The 23,871-nt window shown below is 42.3% G+C and overlaps 1 protein-coding gene across 9 annotated transcripts in view; it reads right to left on the bottom strand.

The window, feature by feature from the left end:
- The window catches only part of rasal2 (RAS protein activator like 2), a 393,387-nt gene that overhangs the window by 211,287 nt on the left and 158,229 nt on the right, over positions 1-23,871 (bottom strand). For 8 of the 9 annotated variants that reach the window (XM_043699987.2, XM_043699988.2, XM_043699991.2 and 5 more), the window contains 2 exons: positions 17,288-17,412; positions 1,767-1,893 (listed from right to left, as the gene is read on the bottom strand). In XM_043699987.2, coding sequence (XP_043555922.2) covers positions 1,767-1,893; positions 17,288-17,412 — 252 coding nt within the window. Of the gene's footprint in view, positions 1-1,766; positions 1,894-8,411; positions 8,517-17,287; positions 17,413-23,871 lie in introns of those variants that run through there. The other variant, XM_087990908.1, reaches the window with a different exon arrangement.

Raw genomic sequence — 23,871 nt, forward strand, 5'->3', positions numbered from 1 at the left:
TCCGATGGTCTGGCAGAAAGTGTAGTCAAAACTTAAAGGCAGGCAGAGAGAAACAGCCTCCAGCTTCAATAGATGCCAAACTGTCCCGGTTCTTATTTGATTATAGGACCACTCTTCATGGAACTACAGGGATATCTCCAGCAGAGATGCTAATGCAGAGAAGACTCCACACCAGATTAAATTGGATCTTTCTGATCTTGAGGGGTTTGGGTGGGGGAAGAGGAGAATGAAATGGCTTCCGGAACACCAAGGCTGGACATATGACTCCTCTAAGTGACAGAGACAGTTTACTTCAGGGGTAATGTTTGGTGTAGGAACTACAGGAATGGCCTTGCATGGATAAGAGGCATTGTCAATGTGAGGTCAGGTTCAGTGATGTACAAAGTTCAGGTATGCGCCGGTCCTGAACAAGCACATATGAAAGCTGCATTCTTGCAAAGGGGAATGGAAGCAATACGTGCCCAGCTCTTCTGAACAGCCGGAAATGCTGACAGAATCCAGGCGTTCTCCCTATCCTTCAAGCATGGAAGAGACCTTGGAATCTGAGATGGACATCTGACAACACATGTTGCCACCTCAATGCCTTTGCTGCCTGAAGAGGAGAATGAATTTCTTTCAACATGAGAGCTACTGTGCGTCACATGCCACCCATAACCAAGGCACAGTCAGAGGAACCAGATCCAGTGCTAAAACACCCCAGGAAAGGCTACAAGAAAGAACAGGCTGACGTTCCCAGACTCGTGGCTGGTGGGATGTAGTGATTGTAATGAGGTGAGCCAGTTGGATCTCATAGAGAATGCACTCCTTGATTGTGGCTGTTAATCTGGTCCAATCAGGAAGTCTTGACTGACAGATAAACACAGAGTGTCAGGTCCAGACAGCGGGCCGTGGTGGGGGTCGTTAGGGCCGACTGCCTGCCCCTCTTCCGCGGCTACGTTAGGGCCTGGGTGTCCTTGGAGAAGGAGCACGCGGTGTCCACCAACACCCTGGAGTTGTTCATGGAGAGGTGGGCGCCGCAGGGAGTGGAGTGCATCATTTCTCCCTCCAATTCTATTTTGATTTAGTCCCTACCCTCCCCTTCACTGTTTTGATCACACAGCACTGCCCTTTGATGTGAAGGGCAGTGTTTGTCACTGGACACCCGGGTGTTTTCCTATCTTCCTGGTGGTGGAAATTGAATAAAGATTCGTGCACTTTGTGTCTAAAAAAAAACAGAGTGTCAGGTCCAGACAGCGGGCCGTGGTGGGTGTCGTTAGGGCCGACTGCCTGCCCCTCTTCCACAGTTACGTTAGAGCCTGGATGTCTCTGGAGAAGGAGCATGCGGTGTTCACCAACACTCTGGAATTGTTCAGGGAGAGGTGGGCACCGCAGGGAGTGGAGTGCATTATTTCCCCTTCCAACGCTATTTTGATTTAATTCTTGCCCTCCCCTTCACTGTTTGATCATGCAGCATTGGCCTTTGACGTGAAGGGCACTGTTTGTCACTGGCCACTCGGGTGTTTCCTTTTTTCCTGGTGGTGGAAATTTAAATAAAGATTTGTGCACCTTGTGTCTTTCACTGTGTCTCACACCTGTACACACACAACACGGGTGCTGGGTAAAAATAAGCACTAAAAAAAAGAGTGTCAGAGGTTCAGTTCACTCTGAGAGCTAGCTCTAAGCGAGCTGGCTCAGTGTCAACGACTTTTCTTTGTAAAGAGAGGGTGACTTGGTGATGGGATGATGGCCTCTATGGAATTATTTCATTTCCATCAAGATTAACTCACCAAGTTTACTGCTTCCATCCTGCTGATAGTCGGGGAACTGTCCTTCAGATGGAACACTGACCGTGCGTCGTAGCATTCGACCTTTTGAGGACTCCATTTGCTGGTCTTGCAACATGTCAACATTCACCTGTGTGAAAATGAGAATTGGTCAACTCCAGAGACATCAAGAAAATACTTACATCAAATCTTACAGTTAGTAAGTTTGCAGATGACACCAAAATTGGAGGTGTAGTGGACAGCAAAGAGGGTTACCTCAGATTATAACAGGATCTGGACCAGATGGGCCAATGGGCTGAGAAGTGGCAGATGGAGTGTAATTCAGATAAATGCGAGGTGCTGCATTTTGGGAAAGCAAATCTTAGCAGGACTTATACACTTAATGCTAAGGTCCTAGGGAGTGTTGCTGAACAAAGAGACCTTGGAGTGCAGGTTCATAGCTCCTTGAAAGTGGGTCACAGGTAGATAGGATAGTGAAGAAGGCGTTTGGTATGCTTTCCTTTATCGGTTAGAGTATTGAGTACAGGAGTTGGGAGGTCATGTTGCGGCTGTACAGGACATTGGTTCGGCCACTGTTGGAATATTGCATGCAATTCTGGTCTCCTTCCTATTGGAAAGATGTTGTGAAACTTGAAAGGGTTCAGAAAAGATTTACAAGGACGTTGCCAGGGTTAGAGGATTTGAGCTACAGAGAGAGGCTGAACAGGCTGGGGCTGTTTTCTCTGGAGCGTCGGAAGCTGAGGGATCACCTTATAGAGGTTTACAAAATTATGAGGGGCATGGATAAGATAAATAGACCAAGTCTTTTCCCTGGGGCGGGGGAGTCCAGAACTAGACGGCATAGGTTTAGGGTGAGAGGGGAAAGATATAAAAGAGACCTAAGCAGTAACTTTTTCACTCAGAGGATGGTACATGTATGGAATGAGCTGCCAGAGGATGTGGTGGAGGCTGGTACAACTGCAACATTTAAGCGGCATTTGGATGGGTATATGAATAGGAAGGGTTTGGAGGGAAATGGGCCAGGTGCTGGCAGGTGGGACTAGATTGAGTTGGGATATCTGGTCGGCATGGACAGGTTGGACTGAAGGGTCTGTTTCCATGCTGTACATCTCTATGACTCTATGACTCTACGATTATTGGAAATTTGAGGCACTTTTTATTGAACGGAAATAGCTAAACTGAAGATAGGAGGAAGAGTTTCAAACACTACACCTCAATTTGCAATATTTCTCGAGAATTGATTTACAACACCAATAGGCCTAGCACGTGAACATGACAATAATAAGCAGATGTCAGTCATTTAGCCCCTTGAGCCTGCTTCTTCATTGAGTAAGATCATGGTTCACTTGATTACAATCATAAAAACATATTCTCACTGATACCTGTCACCCTCTGGCTTAATAAGAATCTATTTACCTCTGCCCTAAAAATACACAAGAACTGGTTTCTGCCAAATATTTTCAAACAGTATTTTGAAGGCTCACATCCCTCTGACTTTCTTTCTGTCTCATCCCTGTTTTAAATTGACTATCTCCGCTTCTTGATTCTCCTGGACATGTGAACATCTTCTCCACATCTATCCTGTCAAGACCCATCAGAATCTTATGCTTCAGTCAAATCATATCCGACACTTCTAAACCCCATTAGGAACAATCCTAACCTGTCATATAATGTATTCCAACCCTTCAAGGTGTTATTTTGGTAAGTTTTCTTTGATCTGACGCTAATGCATTTACATCCTTCCTTAAATAATAGTCGTAGAGATGTACAGCATAGAAACAGACCCTTCGGTCCAACCTGTCCATGCCGACCAGATATCCCAACCCAGTCTAGTCCCACCTGCCCGCACCTGGCCCATATCCCTCCAAACCCTTCCTATTCATATACCCATCCAAATGCCTCTTAAATGTTGCAATTGTACCAGCCTCCACCACATCCTCTGGCAGCTCATTCCATACACGTACCACCCTCCGCATGAAAAAGTTGCTCCTGAGGTCTCTTTTATATCTTTCCCCTCTCACCCTAAACCTATGCCCTCTAGTTCTGGACTCCCCCACTCCAGGGACTCCCCCAATACTGAGCAAATCTTCAAATATTGTCTGATTAATGCTCTGTGTAACTCAAAGAAGCATATTTCAGGTAGAGACAGCAGAGATCGAGTGAATTCTTAAAAGAGTATAAAAGCAGTAGGAGTATACTAAAGAGGGAAGTCCGAGGACTAAAAGGGAACATGATATGGCTTTGGCAAATAGGGTTAAAGAGAATCCAAAGGGATTTTATAAATACACTAAGGACAAAAGGGTAACTAGGGAGAGAATAGGACCTGTCAAAGATCAGTAAGGCAGCCTATGTGTGGAATTGCAGGAAGTGGGGAAGATACTAAATAAGTACTTTGCATCAATGTTTACTGTGAAGGCGGCCATGGAAGATATAGCATGTGGGGAAATAGATGGCGACATCTTGGAAAATCGTCCATATTAGGGAGAAGGTGGAGCTGGATGTCTTAAAATGCAAAAAAGTGTGGATAAATCCCCAAGACCTGACCTGGCGGCACGGTGGCTCAGTGGTTATCACTGCTGCCTCACAGCGCCAGGGATCCAGGCTTGATTCCAGCTTCGGGCGACTGTCTGTGTGGAGTTTGCACATTCTTTCCATGTATTCCCGGATTTCCTCCGGGTGCTTTGGTTTCCTCCCACAATCCAAAGATGTGCAGGTTAGGTGAATTGGCCATGCTAAATTGCCCACACTGTTCAGGGATGTGCAGGTTAGGTGAATTAGTCAGGGGTAAATGTAGAGTAATGGGGAATGCATTTGGGTGGGATACTCTTCAGATGATCAATGTGGACTTGTTGGGCCAAAGGGCTTGTTTCCACACTGTAAGGATTCTAATTCTAATTCTAAAAAAAAGGATACCCTAGAACTCTGTGGGAAATTAGTGAAGTGATAGCTGGGCTCCTTCCTGAAATATTTGGATCATCGATAGTCACAGGTGAGGTGCCGGAAGACTGGAGGTTGGCTAATGTGATGTCACTATTTAAGAAAGGTGGTAAAGAAAAGCCAGGGAACTCCAGACCGATGAATCTGGCGTCCGTGGTGGGGACATTAGATTAGATTACTTACAGTGTGGAAACAGGGTCTTCAGTCCATACCGACCCGCCGAAGCACAACCCACCCAGACCCATTCCCCTACATTTACCCCTGCACCTAACACTACGGGCAATTTAGTATGGCCAATTCACCTGACCTGCACATTTATGGACTGTGGGAGGAAACCGGAGCACCCGGAGGAAACCCACGCAGACATGGGGAGAATATGCAAACTCCATACAGTCAGTCACCTGAGGTGGGAACTGAACCCAGGTCTCTGGCGCTGTGAGGCAGCAGTGCTAAACACTGTGCCACCGTGCCGCCCACATTGTTGGAGAGAATCCTCAGGGACAGGGTTTACATGTATTTGGAAAGGCAAGGTCTGATAAGGGAGAGTCAACATGGCTTTGTGTTTGGGAAATTATGTTTCACTAATAGGCTGAATAGGCTGGGACTGTTTTCACTGGAGCATTGGAGGCTGAGGGATAACCTTATACAGGTTTATAAAATCATGAGAGGTGTGGATAGGTTAAACAGATGTCGTCTTCACTGGGGTTGGTGGGAGTCCTAAATTAGAGGGCATAGGTTGAAGGTGAGGGGGGGGTAAGATTTAAAAGGGACCACCTTTTCATGCAGGGGGTGGTGCGTGTATGGAATGAGTTGCCACACGGAGCGGAGGAGGCTGGTACATTCCAACATTTAAAAGGAGCTGGATGGGTTTATGAAAAGCAAACGTTTATCAGGATTTGGGCCAAGTGCTGGAAAATGGGACTAGATTAATTTAGGATATCTGGTCAGAATAGACAAGTTGGATCGAAGAGTCTGTTTCTGTGCTGTAAATCTCTATGACTCTCTGATCCTGACGATGTGAAAGTGGGCCATTCAGCCCATTGATTTCTTAATGACCCTCCAAACAACATCCTACTCAGGCTCACTCCCCCCCCATCCTATGCCAGTAACCCTGCATTTCCCAGGCTAACCCACCTAGCCTGCACATCCCTGGACCCTAGGAGCAATTTAGCATGGCCAATTCACCTTATCTGCACATCTAGGGAAGGAACTGGAGCACCCGGAAGAAACCCATGCAAATACAGATAGGATGTGCAGACTTCACACAGACAGTCACCTGAGGGCAGAATTGAACCTAGGTCCTTGGTGCAGTCAGGCAGCAATGCTAACCACTGAGTCATCCTTGTGAGATCCACTATAGTTCTCAGAAACGGTTCTGAATACATTCTATGAATTCTTCCATTTACTATTTGGTGGTCTATTGACTACTGCCAACATTGTCCCCTTGTTATTTCTCAGATTAACCTATACATCATCTGAACCAAAATCATTTTGTGCTATTCCACTTATTCCATCCTGTAGTAACAAGGCAACCTCACTATCCTTTTGTAATGCATGTCCTTTTGAAAAGTCATGCATCCCTGAATATTTGGTTCCCAACTTTGATCTCTTTGTGGTGGATTTACATTCATACCTATTAATCTCTATTTGTGCCGTAACTTCATTTATTTTGCTCCACATACTATATGGAAATAATTAGATATTAGTACTACCTTTTTGCCATATTTCCCCGCCTTTGACCCTATTTCCAGCTTTTGTTTTACATTTGTGGGGTCTGTACTTTCCTGTCCCATTCTCGGCATCATTTCCAAAACAGTAATCCTGCTATCTTTTTGCTTTAAAAGCCTATAACATCTCATCTCCAAAACACTCCCCATACTTAGTTAGTTTAAAGTTGTCTCGACAGGCCTCAGTATTGACTCACCAGGACACTACTCCCATTAAGGTTCAAGTGAAACAAAAACTGAAATTGATGGAAAAGCTCAGCAGGTCTGGCAGTATCTGTGGAGAGGTCTGCCAGACATGCTAAGCTTTTCCAGCAATTTCTGTTTTTGCTTCTAATTTCCAGCATTCACAGTTTTCAGTTTTTAAGGTTAAAGCCTGTGTCACTGGTATAGTTTCCTTCTCCCCAAGCAGAAATGCCATTGCCCACGAACTGAAACCCATTCCTCCCACATTAATCTTTGAGTCATACATTTAATTCTTTGACTTAGTTTATCCTATGCTGGTATCTCTGTGGCTCAGGTGGTAATCTTGTGATTATTACCATGGAGGTTCTGCTTTCTAATTTAGAGTAGAGTAGCTTTTTGTTTGCTATTTTTATCGTATACAACTGATATAATAAAAACAAGACAGCGTTCCTCAAGTACCAAGGGTGCTACGTTGACAGCACAAACTACACAATTGTACATGGCATAAAGTGCTTAAGTAGTGCAAAACACGCAAGTTACTGTTCAAATTCTTCCAACAGAACCTCCTTTCTAGTCCTATCAACAATGACAATGGCAACTGGATCCCTCCCATCCGACTCCAGGTTCCTCTCCAGCCTTGAGGAGATGTCTATTGCCCTGTAACGAAGCAGGTTCATACCTCCAGAGAACACTACTTAATGACACTGCCTGATACCACAACTACAAAGCTATTGTTTGCCTCACTTGCATCGCTCCCAATGTAACAGTGTCAGGGTCAGTTGGCAAATTTTCATTGCAGTCCCCACACTTGTCTTCATGGCTTGCAAAAACCTTCTAAGGACCTGGTAAAAACAGTGGAGAAGAGCTTTTCCTCAGGACAGCATTACTTCTTTTGCAGTTTACTTTTCAGCAGTGTCATCTAGTTATCAAGCATTCCACCAATGGGTACAGCCTTTCTCGATCTGTTCTGTCAAGATCCTTCATGATTTCAAGTGCCTCCATTAAAGCTTCTCTGAACCATATTTTCCCTATGGAGTTCAACCCCAGCTTCCCTAATCTATTCACATAACTGGTATCCTGCACTCCTGGAATAATGGTCCTGAATCTTCCCTTGCAGCTTTGGAAAACCTCTACAAACTTCTTTTTGAGTGTGGTGTCCAGAATTGGCCACATGAGTGCAGCTGAGATCAAGCTAGGATTTTATGAACGTTCATTAATTCTTCCTTGCTTTTGCACAAAATATCTCTCTCTAATCAAGGCCAGGATCCCCTATGTCTTTCTAACAATTTTCTCAACATGCTCTGCCACCATCAATTTCTCCCTCTGTTTCAGAGCATTGTTTAGCATTGTATCCTCTGTTTTATATTTCCTCCTTACTGTGAAAACAACCACAACATCTTACATCACACAGCTCTGCATTCAATTTTATTATCTATATTTCCATTCATTGCTCCAGCCTACATCCTTTTCACTGTCACTACCCTGCTCAGTTTCTGAATACTCCCAAGTTTTATGTTATTTGCAAATTTTAAAACTATGCTATATTTATTGTAATATTGTGTACTTCAATCTTACCAACATCTTCCAATGTGGTATCTTAATAAATTTTGAAAATCCATATTGTATCTTTATTAACATATACAAAATAGAAATATAAACCACTACATTTTTGATCAATTGACACAAAGCACTCCATTAACTTGTCAGGTATGAGATGCCTTTTATATATTTCTCTGAGTGGCTGAACTCATTTAACCCGTCTGCTGATGTGAACATTAATTTTAGCAATTTTGAAGCTCACTCATTATCCATGTTAGGATGACTCATCTCTGGTGGCCAGATTTACAGCACTCTCATTTCTCTGGGAGACATTAAACTTGAAACGTCTTCAGTCTATTGAGACAAGCTGTGGAAAGAAGAATGTTTAAAAAACTGAACAGAATTCCTGCTATATCTTTTTTGATCTGCTTCAATTATTTATGGGATGTGGGCATTGCTAGCAAGGCCAGAATTTGCCTTGAACTCAGCAATTTCAGGGTGCAGTTAGGAGTCAATCATATTGTTGTGGTTCTGGAGTCACATGCAGGCCAGACCAGGTAGAACAACAGATTTAAATTAGAGTGGCAAGAGGATGGAAACCTAAGCAGGATGACAGAGGAGGAAGAAACATGCACAGAAACAAAAGACAGAAAGGTAAGCAACAAAAATGGAAAGCAGTAAAAGCATGGGAGAAAAACAAATGGGGCCACAGTGCAAAATAAAGCTAAGATGACTAATATGGTTAAAAAGGACATGTCTAAAAGGTTTCGTATCTTAATGAATGGATCATTCACAAGATAGGTTTAAGTGGTTATGATATGATTGAGATTATAGAGACACAGCTGCAGGATGACCAAGGATTGAAAATTAAGTTCCATGGGTATTCAGTATTTAGGAGGGACAGACAAAAAGAAAAAGGACGCTGGGTAGCATTGTTAGTAAATTCAATAGTGAGGAAGAAATTGGCTCAAAAACTCATCATGTAGAATCTATGTGGGTGGAGATAAGATACATCAAGAGGCAGAAAACATTGTTGGGATTGTTTATAGGTCCCTAAAGACTAGTGAAGATACAGGGGAAGATATTAAACAAAAAAATCAGGGACACATGTAATAAGGGTACAACTGTAATCATGAGCGATTTTAATTTATATGTAGATTGAACAACCCAAACTAACAATGATATTGTAGAGGAGGATTTCCTGGGGTGTACACATGATTTTTTTTACACCAACCTCAGAACAGGCTATTCTCGACTCGATAGAATGCAATGAGAAAGGTTTAATTAACAATTTTATTGTGCCAGGTTCATTGGGAGCAGCGACCATAATATGATTGAATTCTTCAAAAAGTTAGTGTGAAGTCGTCTGATGAAAAATTCGGGTCTTAAACCTCCCACAAAGGTATGAAGCTCAAAGTGGCAAAGATAAATTGGGGAAACTTATGAAAATGGATGATGATAAATAGGCAAAGGCTAATGTTCAAAGAACATATGCATGAATTACAACAATTACTGATTCATGTCTGGCACAAAAAAAAGGAAGGGTTGCTCAACCATAGCTTATAAAAGAAATATGGAACAGTTTAGATCTAGGGAAGAGACATAAAATGCCAGAACAGGCAGCAAGTCTGAGGTTTCACAGTATTTTAGAATTCAGCAAAATAGACTGAAAAGTTTGATCAACAGGAGGAAACACAGCAGAACAATAAAATTGCAAGCAAGTGGACCTGGAAATATTGGATGAAACAGTCGTCACCTTCCAAAATTCTTTCAACTCTGGAGATGTTCCTACAGATTGGAGGTAGCAAATGTAACTCTGCTATTTAAAAAGGGAGGTAGAGAAAACACTGAATTACAGACCAGTTAGCCTAACATCAGTAGTGAGGTAAATGCGAGAGTCTATTTCAAAACGTGTGATTAAAGAACGTTTGGAAAACATTAGTGGAATTGGACAAAGGCAGCATGGTCAATGAAAGATACATCATGCTAACAAATCTACTGGGCTTTTTTGAGGATGTAAGTAGTAGAGTATACCCCATATACATTTTATCATTAATTGAATGGTTCCTTTCTTTAAGCAACCCAAATAATTATTTGTCTGAATCATACAACTTAGCACGCACTGCATTAGACATTAACCAACTAAAAAAATGTACATGACTTTAAATTGTTCTTGTGAGAGATGAGCGACGGTGCAGAGGGTGGTGCGTGTATGGAGTGAACGGCCAGAGGAAACGGTGGTTGCTGGTCCAATCACAACATTTAAGTAGCATCTGGATGAGTACATGAATAGGAAGGGTTGAGAGGGATATGGGCCAAATGTTGGCAAATGGGATTAGATATATTTAGGATTTCTGGTTGGCGTGGAAGTTAGAGTGAAGGGTCTGTTTCTAGCTGTATATGTCTATGACTCTATGTTGTACGTGTCCCTAACTGATTCTATTTCAATACTGATATTTGTCTCAGATGCATACGATCAGATGTCAAATTAGAGTCCTCTGTGTTTGTACAGTGAATTAATTTGCTGTCATTTTAACAGGCTGCATTATCAATAAATTCTGCAATTATTTACAATATATATTAATGACTTAGATGAGGAAAGTGAATGTACTAGAACTAAGTTTGCAGATGACACAAAAAGAAAAGATGGGAAAGCATATGGTGTATCTACACAGGGATAGAGACAGTTAAGCGAGTGAGCAAAAACTTGGCAGACAGAACACAATGTGATAAAATGTGAGTTCATGTTATGCACTTTGGCAGGAAGAGTTAGAGGACCTGAATATCATTTAAATAGTGAAAGACTGCAGAAAGCTACAGTATCGAGGGATCTGGCAGTCCTTCTGCATAAATCAAAGAACGGTGCACCCAAGTTCAGTGGAAAATAGGGAAAGTAAATAGAAATTTGCCCTTTACTTCAAAGGGAATAGAGTACGAAAATAGTTGGGTCAGGCAAAAACTAGACCACAGTTGGAATACTATGAACAGTTTTTGTCCCCTCACCTAAGGAATGATGTACTGGAGGCAGCCTTGAGAAAGTTCACTAGGTTGATCGCAGATATGGTGGGACTGCTTTAAGGAGAGGTGGAGCAAGTTGGGCTTCTATTCATTCGAGTTTAGAAAAATGAGAGGTGACCTTACTGAAGTATACAAGATTCTTAACGGACTTGGCAATGTCCATGGTGAGGGATTGTTTCCCTGGTGAAAAAGTCTCGGACCAGAGGGCACAATCTAAAAATAAAAATGACAGATTGCCCATTTATGACAAAGATTGAGTAAAATTTCTTCTTGGAGGGTGGTGAATTTGTGGAATTCTTTTGCAGCAGAGAGCTGTCAAGGCTGGGTCATTACACATATTCAAGGCTCTGGGAGACTGAGTTTTTTTAAAATTGGTAAGTGAACCAGAATTCTGGGGAAAAGGCAGGGAAGTGGATTTGAGAATTAAAAGATCCACCATGATCTATTTGAATGGTGGAGCAGATGATGGGATTAATGTTCTATTTCTGCTTTTGCATCTTATAATCAATAAATGCTGATGAAACCAGTGACTTTGACATCCCATGAACAAAGATATTTCAAAAATTTTCTTCTGTTGTTATAAGATTTCTTCCTACCTTTCTAGCATCCTCCAGCCGTTTGAGCCAGTAATACTGCACTCTGGCCACCTTTTGACCTCTTCTCTGCATCTTCCTACCTTCTCCACTCAGCAGAGCCTTTAGACATCTCCTCTGCACTGGACAGTCTTTCCCAGATTGTTCTAACCTTTCACTCTGCTACCCTTCTAGCCTTCTTCAGAAACCTCCCTCTTTGACCATGTGTTCAGTCAGTTCTCCTAATGTTACTTCCAGCACTGTGTGGATTTCAGTGTCACTGTGTTAAAATTGCTGGATGTGTGCAATTTATTGTCTTCAGTCTTTTACTGGCGGGAATGAACAAAGTGTGAGAAGTTTGAAAAGGGAGTATAAATTGGTGTGTTCAAAATGTCGCCAAGCTTGTCTTCTTTTAAATAGCTGTTAGCTTCTGGAAGAAAAGGAAGATCTCCACAGTTGAGATCCAGCATGGGGATGAAAAGAATTGTAACTGAGATGTTGGCATTAAAGTTTGAAGGTGGCACACAAGAAATGCAGTTGTAAGAGGGGCATTGCATACGGTGATTGGATATAAGCAGAATGCAATGTTTTAAAGAAACAATGAGAGCACAGACTATCAATTTACAGATAAGTGCTTAGCATACAGAGATGAGAAGAGTTGCCCAAATGAATACAAGCTGTTCAACGATCAGGTTTGATCTTGTTGGGCTTGTGTTGAAAAGTAGCTCGACATCCGCAAGTGACAAGAAAGAATGAAACATACTTGAGATTCAACGTGGAACTGGTTAAAGAATGGCTGACAAATGTGATACTGAGCAGAGAGAGAGCGCGAGAGCGAAAGGAGAGCGCGCGAGAGAGACAAAAAGAAAGAGAGAGAGAAAACTAGTTTACAACACAAGATTCCTTTATCTTTTGTTTTATATTCATGAGGTGGAAAAGTTGTCCTGTAGAGAGAAGTTGAACAGGTTGGGCTTATGCTCATTCGAGTTCAGAAGAATGTTAGGTGCTTGTCTGGAAGCATACATGGTTCTGAGCGGATGTGACAAGGTAGTTGCTAAAAACATCTCTTCCTCCCCCCACAAACCCATGGGCCAATTAGTACTAACAGAAACCATTTTAAAATAAGAAGTGTCTATTTTAGGAGTAAGATTAGGAGGAATTTCTTTCATGGAGCCCATTTCATCAAAGTAGAGAATTCCTGAGTGGGCTTTTCGATGCATGCGAGGTTGAATTAGACGGATTTCTGATCTACAAGAGTCAGGCATTATGGAAAAAAATCTAGTTGAGGCCACGATCAGATCAGCTATGGATCATATCGAACAGCAGAGCAGGATCGAGGGGCTGGATGGTCTAATCTTGCCAGTTGTTATAAATGAGAGACAGTGCTAACATACTATTTGATGCCACAGACCTCTCCTCCATACAACATTAACTCACTGCAGATTAATGTTTCCGCTTCCTATCCAGGAACTCTAAAATTGACTAAACTTCCCCCATTGACGTCCTAACAATGAACAACATACTTGGCAGTTTTGGATCTGCATATTTTCTGGTCACTTTGAATAATTCTTCTCCAAACACTGACTTACCAACTATTGGGAAAGAGCTAAAATCTAAACACATTTGTGACTTATTTTTAAAAAGATATCTGCAACTTTCCTTTGAAGGATCCTAAATCACGCTATCCTGTGGAGAATTTATAAAGTTATGTACTTCCATTCAAGTAACTTGATCCAATTACAACTTTGTTATAAATCTAATTCTATTTGTATGTAGTTTATTTCCTCCTATTTATGTCTTTAATGCATTCAGTTTACTCTCCCAGTGTGCCAACAAGTTCACACCTGAATCTCTGAGCTGGAAAGACCCAGAAAGTTCTGGATGTAGGTTTGCTCACTGAGCTGGAGGGTTCATTTTCAGATGTTTTGTCACCAGGCAGTAATGCAGAGACTTGAACAAACAGCTCTGCCAACCATCAAACCCAAATTTTGGGTCCACTACATGGATAACACCTTCGCCATCACTAAACGAAACAAATTAGAGGAAACTTTCAAGACTATTAATAATACCCTTACTGGCATAAAATTCACTAAAAAGGAGGAAAACAACAACAAACTGCCATTCCGAGATGTCACAGTAGAGTGAATAGCCAATGGAGAACTTCAAACCAGCACCTACAGGAAAACAACACATACGGACCAAATACTGAACTACAGAAGCAACCATCCCAGTGTTGATTGCAGTTTTGATCTTCCTACTGGCAAAAGGACATACTCGCCATAGAAGGAGTGCAGTGGAGGTTCACTAGGCTGACAGCAGGGCTGACAAGACTGTTCTATGGGGACAGACTGCTTCAACTGGGCTTGTATTCACTAGAGTTCAGAAGGAAGAGAGGGGATCTAATTGAAATGTATTAAATTCTAACAGGGCTGACAGACTGGATGAAGGAAGGATATTTTTCCCCTGGTTGGGGAGACTAGAACCAGGGCTCACAGTCTAAGTATACAGTGTATGCCATTTAGGACTGAGATGATGAAAGGTATCTTCACTCATAGGGGAATAAACAGGTAGAATTCCCTACTACAAAGGCCAACAACAGAAGATCAGGCACGATCATATTAAATGGCAATGCAGGCTCAAAGGCCGAATGTCCTTCCCTGCTTCTAGTTTCTACGTTTCTATTACCTTTCCTGGAGGTCATTACTGAACCAGATTTTTTTGATAACAATCGATGATAGTTTCCTGGTCATCACTTACACTGGTTCTCAATTCCAGTTAGTATTTATTGGTGGAAAAAGCAGCAAAATTTAACTTACTTATGTATGTCATCAGGCCTTATACACTTTTCAGTATTACATCAGGATACTTAATTAACCCAAACCTTTTCCTACATTTTAACTCTCACTGACACACAGCTGTGTGAAATTTAATGCAAAGTATTAATTTAAATTTCTTATTTATTCCTTCTTAATAGGATTTATTTGGAAATGTCCCATCAGTCATCCTCCTGCCGAACCGACACTTTTACTTTTGATGTTTATGTAACATGCTTTACTATTATAACTTGTCAGTCTTTTATTGATATCTTCTCTGTCCATCTGAATATATTTTCTTCCATTTCCTAGGATGCCTCTTTTTTGCATTCTAAACTTTAGGTACTTTGCATGCCTCAAAATCTTTCAATTTTAATTTGGCTATTTCTCAAGGAATATCTGTTTTTGCTGCATCACCTTTAAATCTTATATTATACTGCACAGTGTATTCCATCATCATAACTTCTGAATGTTTCACACGACCAGTCAATTATCTTTTCTACCAATGTCAGATCTACAAAGCAGCAGATAAAAACTAATAGGCCAGAAAAGAAAACCAAAATAAACCATGGACAAGATCTCAATGGCAAATTCAGTTTGTACACTCCTGAATATTTATACTCTGGTGATCCTTAACAGACATTTAACTTTCCAGGAATTAAGCATGACTATGCAAAAGGATGTCACTAATTTTTCAAAGACTAGATTAAATTTACCAAAACAAATTTGATTTCTGTCAATTTGTTACAAAAGCTCTGTACTGCGTTCAAAGTTTTCTGTTGTTCTGATATTCGGGGTATTAATATACAGGGTATCTCAATATCTGCTGGCTGACTGATCCAAGTCTATCACTGCCTTTTATAGGTGTGCCAGATTCTGACACGTTCCATTCAAAACATACACGTTCTGTGCAAATGAAATGGAAATATTAGCTTTCTTCTGACTATGAGTCTGTCTCAACTCAGATTTTCTTGAGCCTCAAAACATAAAAATTTTCTGCTGGCACAAAATCAGAGCAACATTCTGTACATCTCTGTGACTTACTGACTCTATCATTCAGAGGTCACAGGAAGGCTGCTGAGCAAAGTGAGCAAAATGCACAGAGATACCCATCAGGCAGAAGAAACTGTGTCCTAATTTAAAGTTAGAAAACTGACAACAGTTTTGGTGGTTTTGAATTGTCAATGAATGACAACATTTGCATAATAAACTATCTACACTTGATAGCTGACATCTTTCAGCTTGACAATAAAAAACTCTATCCAAAACAAGCAAACAAAAATCTCACAATCCATGACAAACAGCTAATTGGCCATAACCAGGTTGATCATAATCTCATGAAACAATCTTTCCATCTCTGATAAACTGTAAATGTTCTCAAAGGAAATGGCCATGGTTTTGTGGTAACTTGCCCACACAAGAACAGCTCATCAGAACACTTCAGATGGAATTTCTCAAATAAATTCAGAAGGGATGAAAGATTGTTATTTTAAATTTGGTGCAGTACTCTGTTTGTAACATAGATATGTTAAATTCAAGTTTTGCCTTCCTTCACATATCCAGTAAGTTCAGCATCACTGCCAATCATGTATATCTCATCCACTCCATCCTGGTTCTCCAATCAGGCACATTAAGTGAATAAGTTATATACTACATGCACACTCTGAACTGATTTTTTGATAATTTATTATGCTGTGAACAGTGGAAACTCTGCCCATTAATGCATAAATTTTGCAGACATTCTGCAGACCAACAAGAAGGATCCTATTAGTTTCCCAACTGAATGTCACAAATTGCCAAACTATCTAGCAAATGGTCAACTCCAATGCTATCACCAATTAGTGCCTGCAACCAATGATAACTAATGCATACACTTTTATCATGTGTTTAAATTCAATTTTAATCTTCTTGAGTTGGTGCGTTGATACAGCCTAAGAAGGATTTTGAGAAAGGATTTTAGACTGTATCAACACACTAACTTAAGAAGGTCAAAAATGAATTTAAACTCATGATAAAATTAGATTGGTTGATTGAGAAGTTTTATCTGAAAAAACTGGACTCTTTATTCAGCTTTGTAGCTCAATGAGTGATCTTAACTTTCTGTTCCACTTCAGTAACATAATTCAAAATGTGAATGTATGGGTGCCATTGCCAATCTATGATAATTTTATATGAGGTTGCACAGAATGGCTTTCTCCAATCATTCATTCTATCGTTCAAAAGAAAGTAGTCCCAAAGTAAGCAATTTTCAGTTATAACAATTAATTATTTTTTAAAACATCTGTTTAAAACAAACAGAAACAAAAGGAATTATGACAACAGATTCTGTTTATGTCCTTGATGTGGTAAACTCTGTACATGAGTCATTCTGAATACTCAACTCATTTAAAGGACAGAGAACTAGTGAGAAACATGACACACTGACTGGCTGCATTTCGTAACCAAGAACTAGAATCCTTACTCAATACTGCCCAGTGCATTTTCTAGTATTTGTCTCAAAGGAAAATGTTGCAAAAGTCAGAGAAAGGAGGTCAGTTAAGGCAACGATATTCTGAAGAAATTCATTATTAAAAATAGTTTGGCTATGTTCCACAACATTGTAGATTTTCTTGAATACTGTACATCAAAAGCTAGCTCTAGCAGAAATAAAGGTATTTTGCTCAGCGACTGCTTATATTGGAAACACATACGCAATAATCTGGCAAAAAATAGTTACCAGTACAGCTAAATCTTACCTCTTCTTCCTTATTCAGAAGGATCATCTGGTTGTCAGTCAGCATGCAATATTTCTGATCCCAGGTTGTTTCAGTGTATGGAGACTGACCACATGATAGTCTGTGTGTGGGGGGACCTTTCACATCTGCAAATGAAAATACATAAAACAGTTTGACTCTGAAAACTACAAAAAAGCAAGATATAATCAAGACTTTCAATACCTTTGTTACTTTAACAATTCTGTCATTCTCTCAAGCCATTCGAAATATATTTGAATCTCTATTTTCTATCTCACGCACTTCAACATCACAACCTTCAACAAGCAAAGAAGTGCAAACAACCAAGAGAGAAGACATAGTCCATTTTTACTGTTATGATGCACCTCATGAAGGTGCATAGCATGTGAAATTATACATATAAAACTTTAGACAAAGCCAGAGTGGCACAGTGACTAGCACTGCTACCTCACAGCGCCACAAACCAGGGTTCAATTTCAATCAAGAGTGACTACCTAAGCAGAGTTGCACATTCTCCCTGCATCTGCATGGGTTTTGACCGGGGCTCCAGTTTTCTCCTAAGATGTGAAGCGTGAAGCTAGGTGGATCGGCAATGGGAAATACAAGCTTTGGGAGGGGGGTGGGGGGAGATGAGGGCAGGTCTGGCTGGATGCTGTTCGGAGGGTGGTACAGAGTCAATGGTCCAAATGGCCTCTTGCTGCATGTAGGGATTCTATTAGGATATCAAATACCTCCACTAGTAACGACAGACAGAGGTATACTTCCTTCATGGTTTATAAGTCCATTTATCCATGAGCAATATATTTTTAAAAATATATTGAACGAAACTTGAGACATAGATAGGATGTGCCCAAGGAATAACTGAATACTTTATGACAAAGAGGTAGATATGGATCCAGATTGTGGAATCTTATAAAAGATCCACAAACAGCAGTTGCAAACTTTAATAAAGTGGAGTTGTGTTTTATTTAAAACGCAAATGACATTTTTGTAATTTTGTGGATTTTGTCACAGCTTTCAATATGTAAGCAGGCTCTTCAGAACACCTCAGTAAGATGACCATTCTTAGCAAAAAGATTTATTTTCAGTTATGTAGTTACAAATCATCAACCAGGTAGGAAAAAGGCTCAAAGAACAACATATTTATAATTAAGTTAAGTTAATGCAGTATGGCTCTACTGTGAGCTTTCTTCACTTGTTCAAATATGAGAGCAGAAATTATAAAAACAAGTTGCTCAATATATGTATATTTTTAAAAGTCTAAAGGTAATAAATGTTTGCTATAATGGAATGCAGCCAAATACATCAAAGAAGTTCAAATTCCAAATGAAAACAAGAATTAAGGAGTTTAAGTACTCTCACAAACCACTTTATGATTTTAAAATACTTTTTTCCAATGGACATATCTCCATTTAGACCATCAATATTAGTTTATAATCCGTCATAGGTAATGTACTCATGACTCACTCCATTAGTGTTTTCAATTAACTTAATCATTGCGAAAATTAAACTGGAAGATGACGCTTTTCATCTCACACTCATCAGAACTCATATTCCAGAAATACTCTTGAACAGGGAGACACCATTTTATGTTGGATGAGACAGGGTGCTGATGAGTTGGGCCATCACTGGCACTGAGATACAGCAAGAGCAGTTAACTGACAATCTTAACTCTCAGGGCAAGCAAGTTAATTCTGCCTTGGGTTTGCAGCAGAGTTTCATTATCTTCATAACTTTTTTTTTTAAACAAAGATGCAATGTACAAACAAACACCTTTTGCTTAACTAAAACAGGGCCTGGGTAGTACGCGGTTATAAGAATGCACAAATGCATCACACTGCAAGCCCTGCTGATGATCTTAAATTTGTCTCCAGCATAACTCTTACCAAAGTCCAGATTATTAAATAAACAATTTCCAACAGCAGAATCATATCAAATAGTGGATATAACTTTCTAAGACTGGCAAGCCGGGGCTGGTGGAGCATGATCAGCATGCTGTCAGCTGCAAATGGTCAATGGGCATGCTGATTGATAGGTTCTGCCAGTCATTGGGACACTATATACATGTCATCACACCATCACAGGAACCTATATATTACATTATCCAGTTGTGTGGAAAGCATCACATCTTTCTGGCATGGATTTGCTACATAATAGCAGTGTGAGACAACTATGGTTCACATTTTTGATACATGTTTCTCTTCTGAGGGTACCACGAAGGGTGAATGAATATTCATAATATGTAACAAGTGATGACTTGATCAGGGTATCAGTTATTAAGCAGGATAGTTTGATATACTCTACTTCAGCATCAAGCTTCTGTGGTGACCTGATGGCTATGCCTGATTCACAAGGTTGCCAATAAGATTGATCTGTAGAATTGTAGGCATTCTAGAGAAGGATCACTCAGTTGATACTGGGTATGGAGGGATGGTCTTTTGAGCAGAGATTGCGCAACTGTAGGAATCCAAATGTGTACATTGACTGGTGAACATAGGACTTTGGTAGACATTAGTTCAGCTGTCTCAACAGATGCATCAAGTAAAGGTAGCTCATTTGATTCTCCATTTTAACAGTAATTTTGAGTGCAGGAATGATTTTATTAAGCATTGTAAAGAAATTCTTTGATGCAGCTGTGAACTGATATATTCTAAATTTGTCATCGACATATACAATGAAAATTTGCAAGGGATAAGAGGTTAGTGGTCTTTCCATTGAAGATGTGCCTCTTGAGGTAACTAACAAAACTGCTAGCAAGACTTGAGCATAAGGGAGATCCCATGTCAACAGCATCTATTTAGATGGACATGATGTCACTGAAATCGAAAACAAGTGCCTAAGTGGCTGAATCCAATGCTCACAGATTCAGTTACAGTTGATATCTCCAAATTGCAATTATATAGTGACATAGTCCACGTGTCAATGGGTTACAGAGTCATAGAGTCAGAGATGTACAGTATGGAAACAGACCCTTTGGTACAATCTGCCCATGCCGACCAGATATCTCAACCCAATCTAGTCCCACCTACCAACACCCGGCCCATACCCCTACATGCCCTTCCTATTCATATACCTATCCAAATGCCTCTTAAATGTTGCAATTATACCAGCCTCCACCACATCCTCTGGCAGCTCATTCCATACACGTACCTATGCCCTCTAGTTCTGGACTCCCTAGTTCTGGACTCCCTGACCCCAGGGAAAAGACTTTGTCTATTTATCCTATCCATGCCCCTCATAATTTTGTAAACCTCTATAACGTCACCCCTCAGCCTCCGACGCTCCAGGGAAAACAGTCCCAGCCCGTTCAGCCTCTCTCTATAGCTCAAATCCTCCAACCCTGGCAACATTCTTGTAAGTCTTTTCTGAACCCTTTCAAGTTTCACAACATCTTTCCAATATGAAGGAGACCAGAATTGCACGCAATATTCCAACAGTGGCTTAATCAATGTCCTGTACAGCCACAACATGACTTCCCAGCTCCTGTACTCAATACTCTGACCAATAAAGGAAAGCATACCAAACACCTTCTTCACTATCCTATCTACCTGTGACTCCACTTTCAAGAAGCTATGAACCTGCACTCCAAGGTCTCTTTGTTCAGCAACACTCCCTAGGACCTTAGCATTAAGTGTATAAGTCCTGCTAAGATTTGCTTTCCCAAAATGCAGCACCTTGCATTTATCTGAATTAAACTCCATCTGCCACTTCTCAGCCCATTGGCCCACCTGGTCCAGATGCTGTTGTAATCTGAGGTAACCCTCTTCGCTGTCCATTACACCTCCAATCTTACTAACTGTACCTCTTATGCTCGCATCCAAATCATTTATATAAATGGCAAAAAGTAGAGGACCCAGCACCGATCCTTGTGGCACTCTACTGGTCACAGGCCTCCAGTCTGAAAAATAAACCTCCACCACCACCTTCTATCTTCTACCTTTGAGCCAGTTCTGTATCCAAATGGCTAGTTCTCCCTGTATTCCATGAGATCTAACCTTGCTAATCAGTCTCCCATGGGGAACCTTGTCAAACTAGGAGAAAGTGAGGACTGCAGATGCTGGAGATCAGAGCTGAAAAATGTGCTGCTGGAAAAGCGCAGGTGGTCAGGCAGCATCCAAGGAGCAGGAGAATCGACGTTTCTGGCATAAGCCCTTCTTCAGGAATGAGGAGGGTGTGCCAAGCAGGCTAAGATGAAAGGTAGGGAGGAAGGACTTGGAGGAGGGGCGTTAGGAATGCGATAGGTGGAAGGAGGTTAAGGTGAGAATGATAGCCATAGAGGGGGTGGGGGCGGAGAGGTCTTCTTTAACCAGGATTCTCGCCCACCCTCTGACGACCCCTTCTCCCGCCTCCAACACACCCCATCCACCTGGATACCCCGTGCTGGCCTCTTACCCGCCCTTGATCTCTTCATAGCCAACTGCCGCCGCGACATTGACCGCCTCAACCTGTCCACCCCTCTCACCCACTCCAACCTCTCACCCTCGCAATGTGCAGCCCTCCACTTCCTCCGCTCCAACCCCAACCTCACTATCAAACCGACAGACAAGGGAGGCGCGGTGGTAGTTTGGTGCACTGATCTTTACACTGCTGAGGCTAAACGCCAGCTCGTGGACACCTCCTCCTACTGCGTTCTTGACCATGACCCCAACTCCCACCACCAAACCATCATCTCCTAGACCATCCATAACCTCATCACCTCAGGGGATCACCCATCCACCGCCTCCAACCTCATAGTCCCACAACTCCACACCGCCTGTTTCTACCTCCTGCCCAAAATCCACAAAGCTGACTGCCCTGGGCGACCCATCGTCTCAGCCTGCTCCTGCCCCACCGAACTCATCTCTGCATACCTCGACACGATCCTGTCCCCCTTAGTCCAAGAACTCCCCACTTACGTTCGGGACACCACCCACACCCTCCACCTCCTCCATGATTTTCGCTTCCCCAGCCCCCAAAGCCATATCTTCACCATGGACATCCAGTCCCGATACACCTCCATCCCCCATCACGAAGGCCTCAAAGTCCTCCGCTTTTTCCTTTCCCGCCGAACCAACCAGTACCCTTCCACTGACACCCTCCTTCGACAGACTGAACTGGTCCTCATTCTGAACAACTTCTCTTTCCAATCCTCCCATTTCCTCCAAACCCCAACTATGCCTGCCTCTTCGTCGGATATGTGGAACAGTCCATCTTCCGCAGCTACACTGGCACCATCCCCCACCTTTGCCTCCGCTACATCGATGACTGTATCGGCACTACCTCGTGCTCCCACAAGGAGGTTGAACAGTTCATCCACTTTACTAACACCTTCCACCCCGACCTCAAATTTACCTGGACCGTCTCAGACTCCTCCCTCCCTTTCCTAGACCTCTCCATTTCTATCTCGGGCGACCGACTCAACACGGACATTTACTATAAACCGACCGACTCCCACAGCTATCTAGATTACACCTCCTCCCACCCTGCCCCCTGTAAAAACGCCATCCCATATTCCAAATTCCTTCGCCTCCGCCGCATCTGCTCCCAGGAGGACCAATTCCAAAACCGAACAACCCACATAGCCTCCTTCTTCAAAGACCGCAATTTCCCCTCAAACATGGTTGACGATACTCTCCACCGCACCTCCTCCACTTCCCGCTCCTCCGCCCTTGAACCCCGCCCCTCCAATCGCCACCAGGACAGAACCCCACTGGTCCTCACCTACCACCCCAACAACCTCCAGATACATTGTATCATCCTTCTTCATTTCCGCCACCTCCAAACAGACCCCACCACCAAGGATATATTTCCCTCCCCTCCCCTATCAGCGTTCCGGAAAGACCACTCCCTCCTCAACTCCCTCGTCAGGTCCACACCCCCCACCAACCCAACCTCCAATCCCAGCACCTTCCCCTGCAACCATAAGAAATGCAAAACTTGTGCCCACACCTCCCCCCTCACTTCCCTCCAAGGCCCCAAGGGATCCTTCCATATCCATCACAAATTCACCTGCACCTCCACACATCATTTACTGCATCCGCTGCACCCGATGTGGCCTCCTCTACATTGGGGAGACAGGCCGCCTACTTGCGGAACGTTTCAGAGACCACCTCTGGGACACCCGCAGCAACCAACCCAACCGCCCCGTGACTGAACACTTTAACTCCCCCTTCCACTCCGCCAATGACATGCAGGTCCTTGGCCTCCTCCATCGCCAGACCATGGCAACACAATGCCTGGAGGAAGAGCGCCTCATCTTCCGCCTGGGAACCCTCCAACCATAAGGGATGAATGCAGATTTCTCCAGCTTTCTGATTTCCCTCCCCCCACCTTATCTCAGTCCCAACCCTCGGACTCAGCACCGCCTTCATGACCTGCAATCTTCTTCCTGACCTCTCCGTCCCCACCCCCTCTCCGGCATATCACCCTCACCTTAACCTCCTTCCACTTATCGCATTCCCACGCCCCTCCCCCAAGTCCCTCCTCCCTACCTTCTATCTTAGCCTGCTTGGCACACCCTCCTCATTCCTGAAGAAGGGCTTATGCCAGAAATGTCGATTCTCCTGCTCCTTGGATGCTGCCTGACCTGCTGTGCTTTTCCAGCAGCA

This window comes from Chiloscyllium plagiosum, unplaced genomic scaffold (assembly GCF_037043375.1).
Source record: "Chiloscyllium plagiosum isolate Xiang-an unplaced genomic scaffold, Cpla_swu_hap1 HiC_scaffold_9, whole genome shotgun sequence".
Classification (NCBI taxonomy): Eukaryota; Metazoa; Chordata; class Chondrichthyes; order Orectolobiformes; family Hemiscylliidae; genus Chiloscyllium; species Chiloscyllium plagiosum.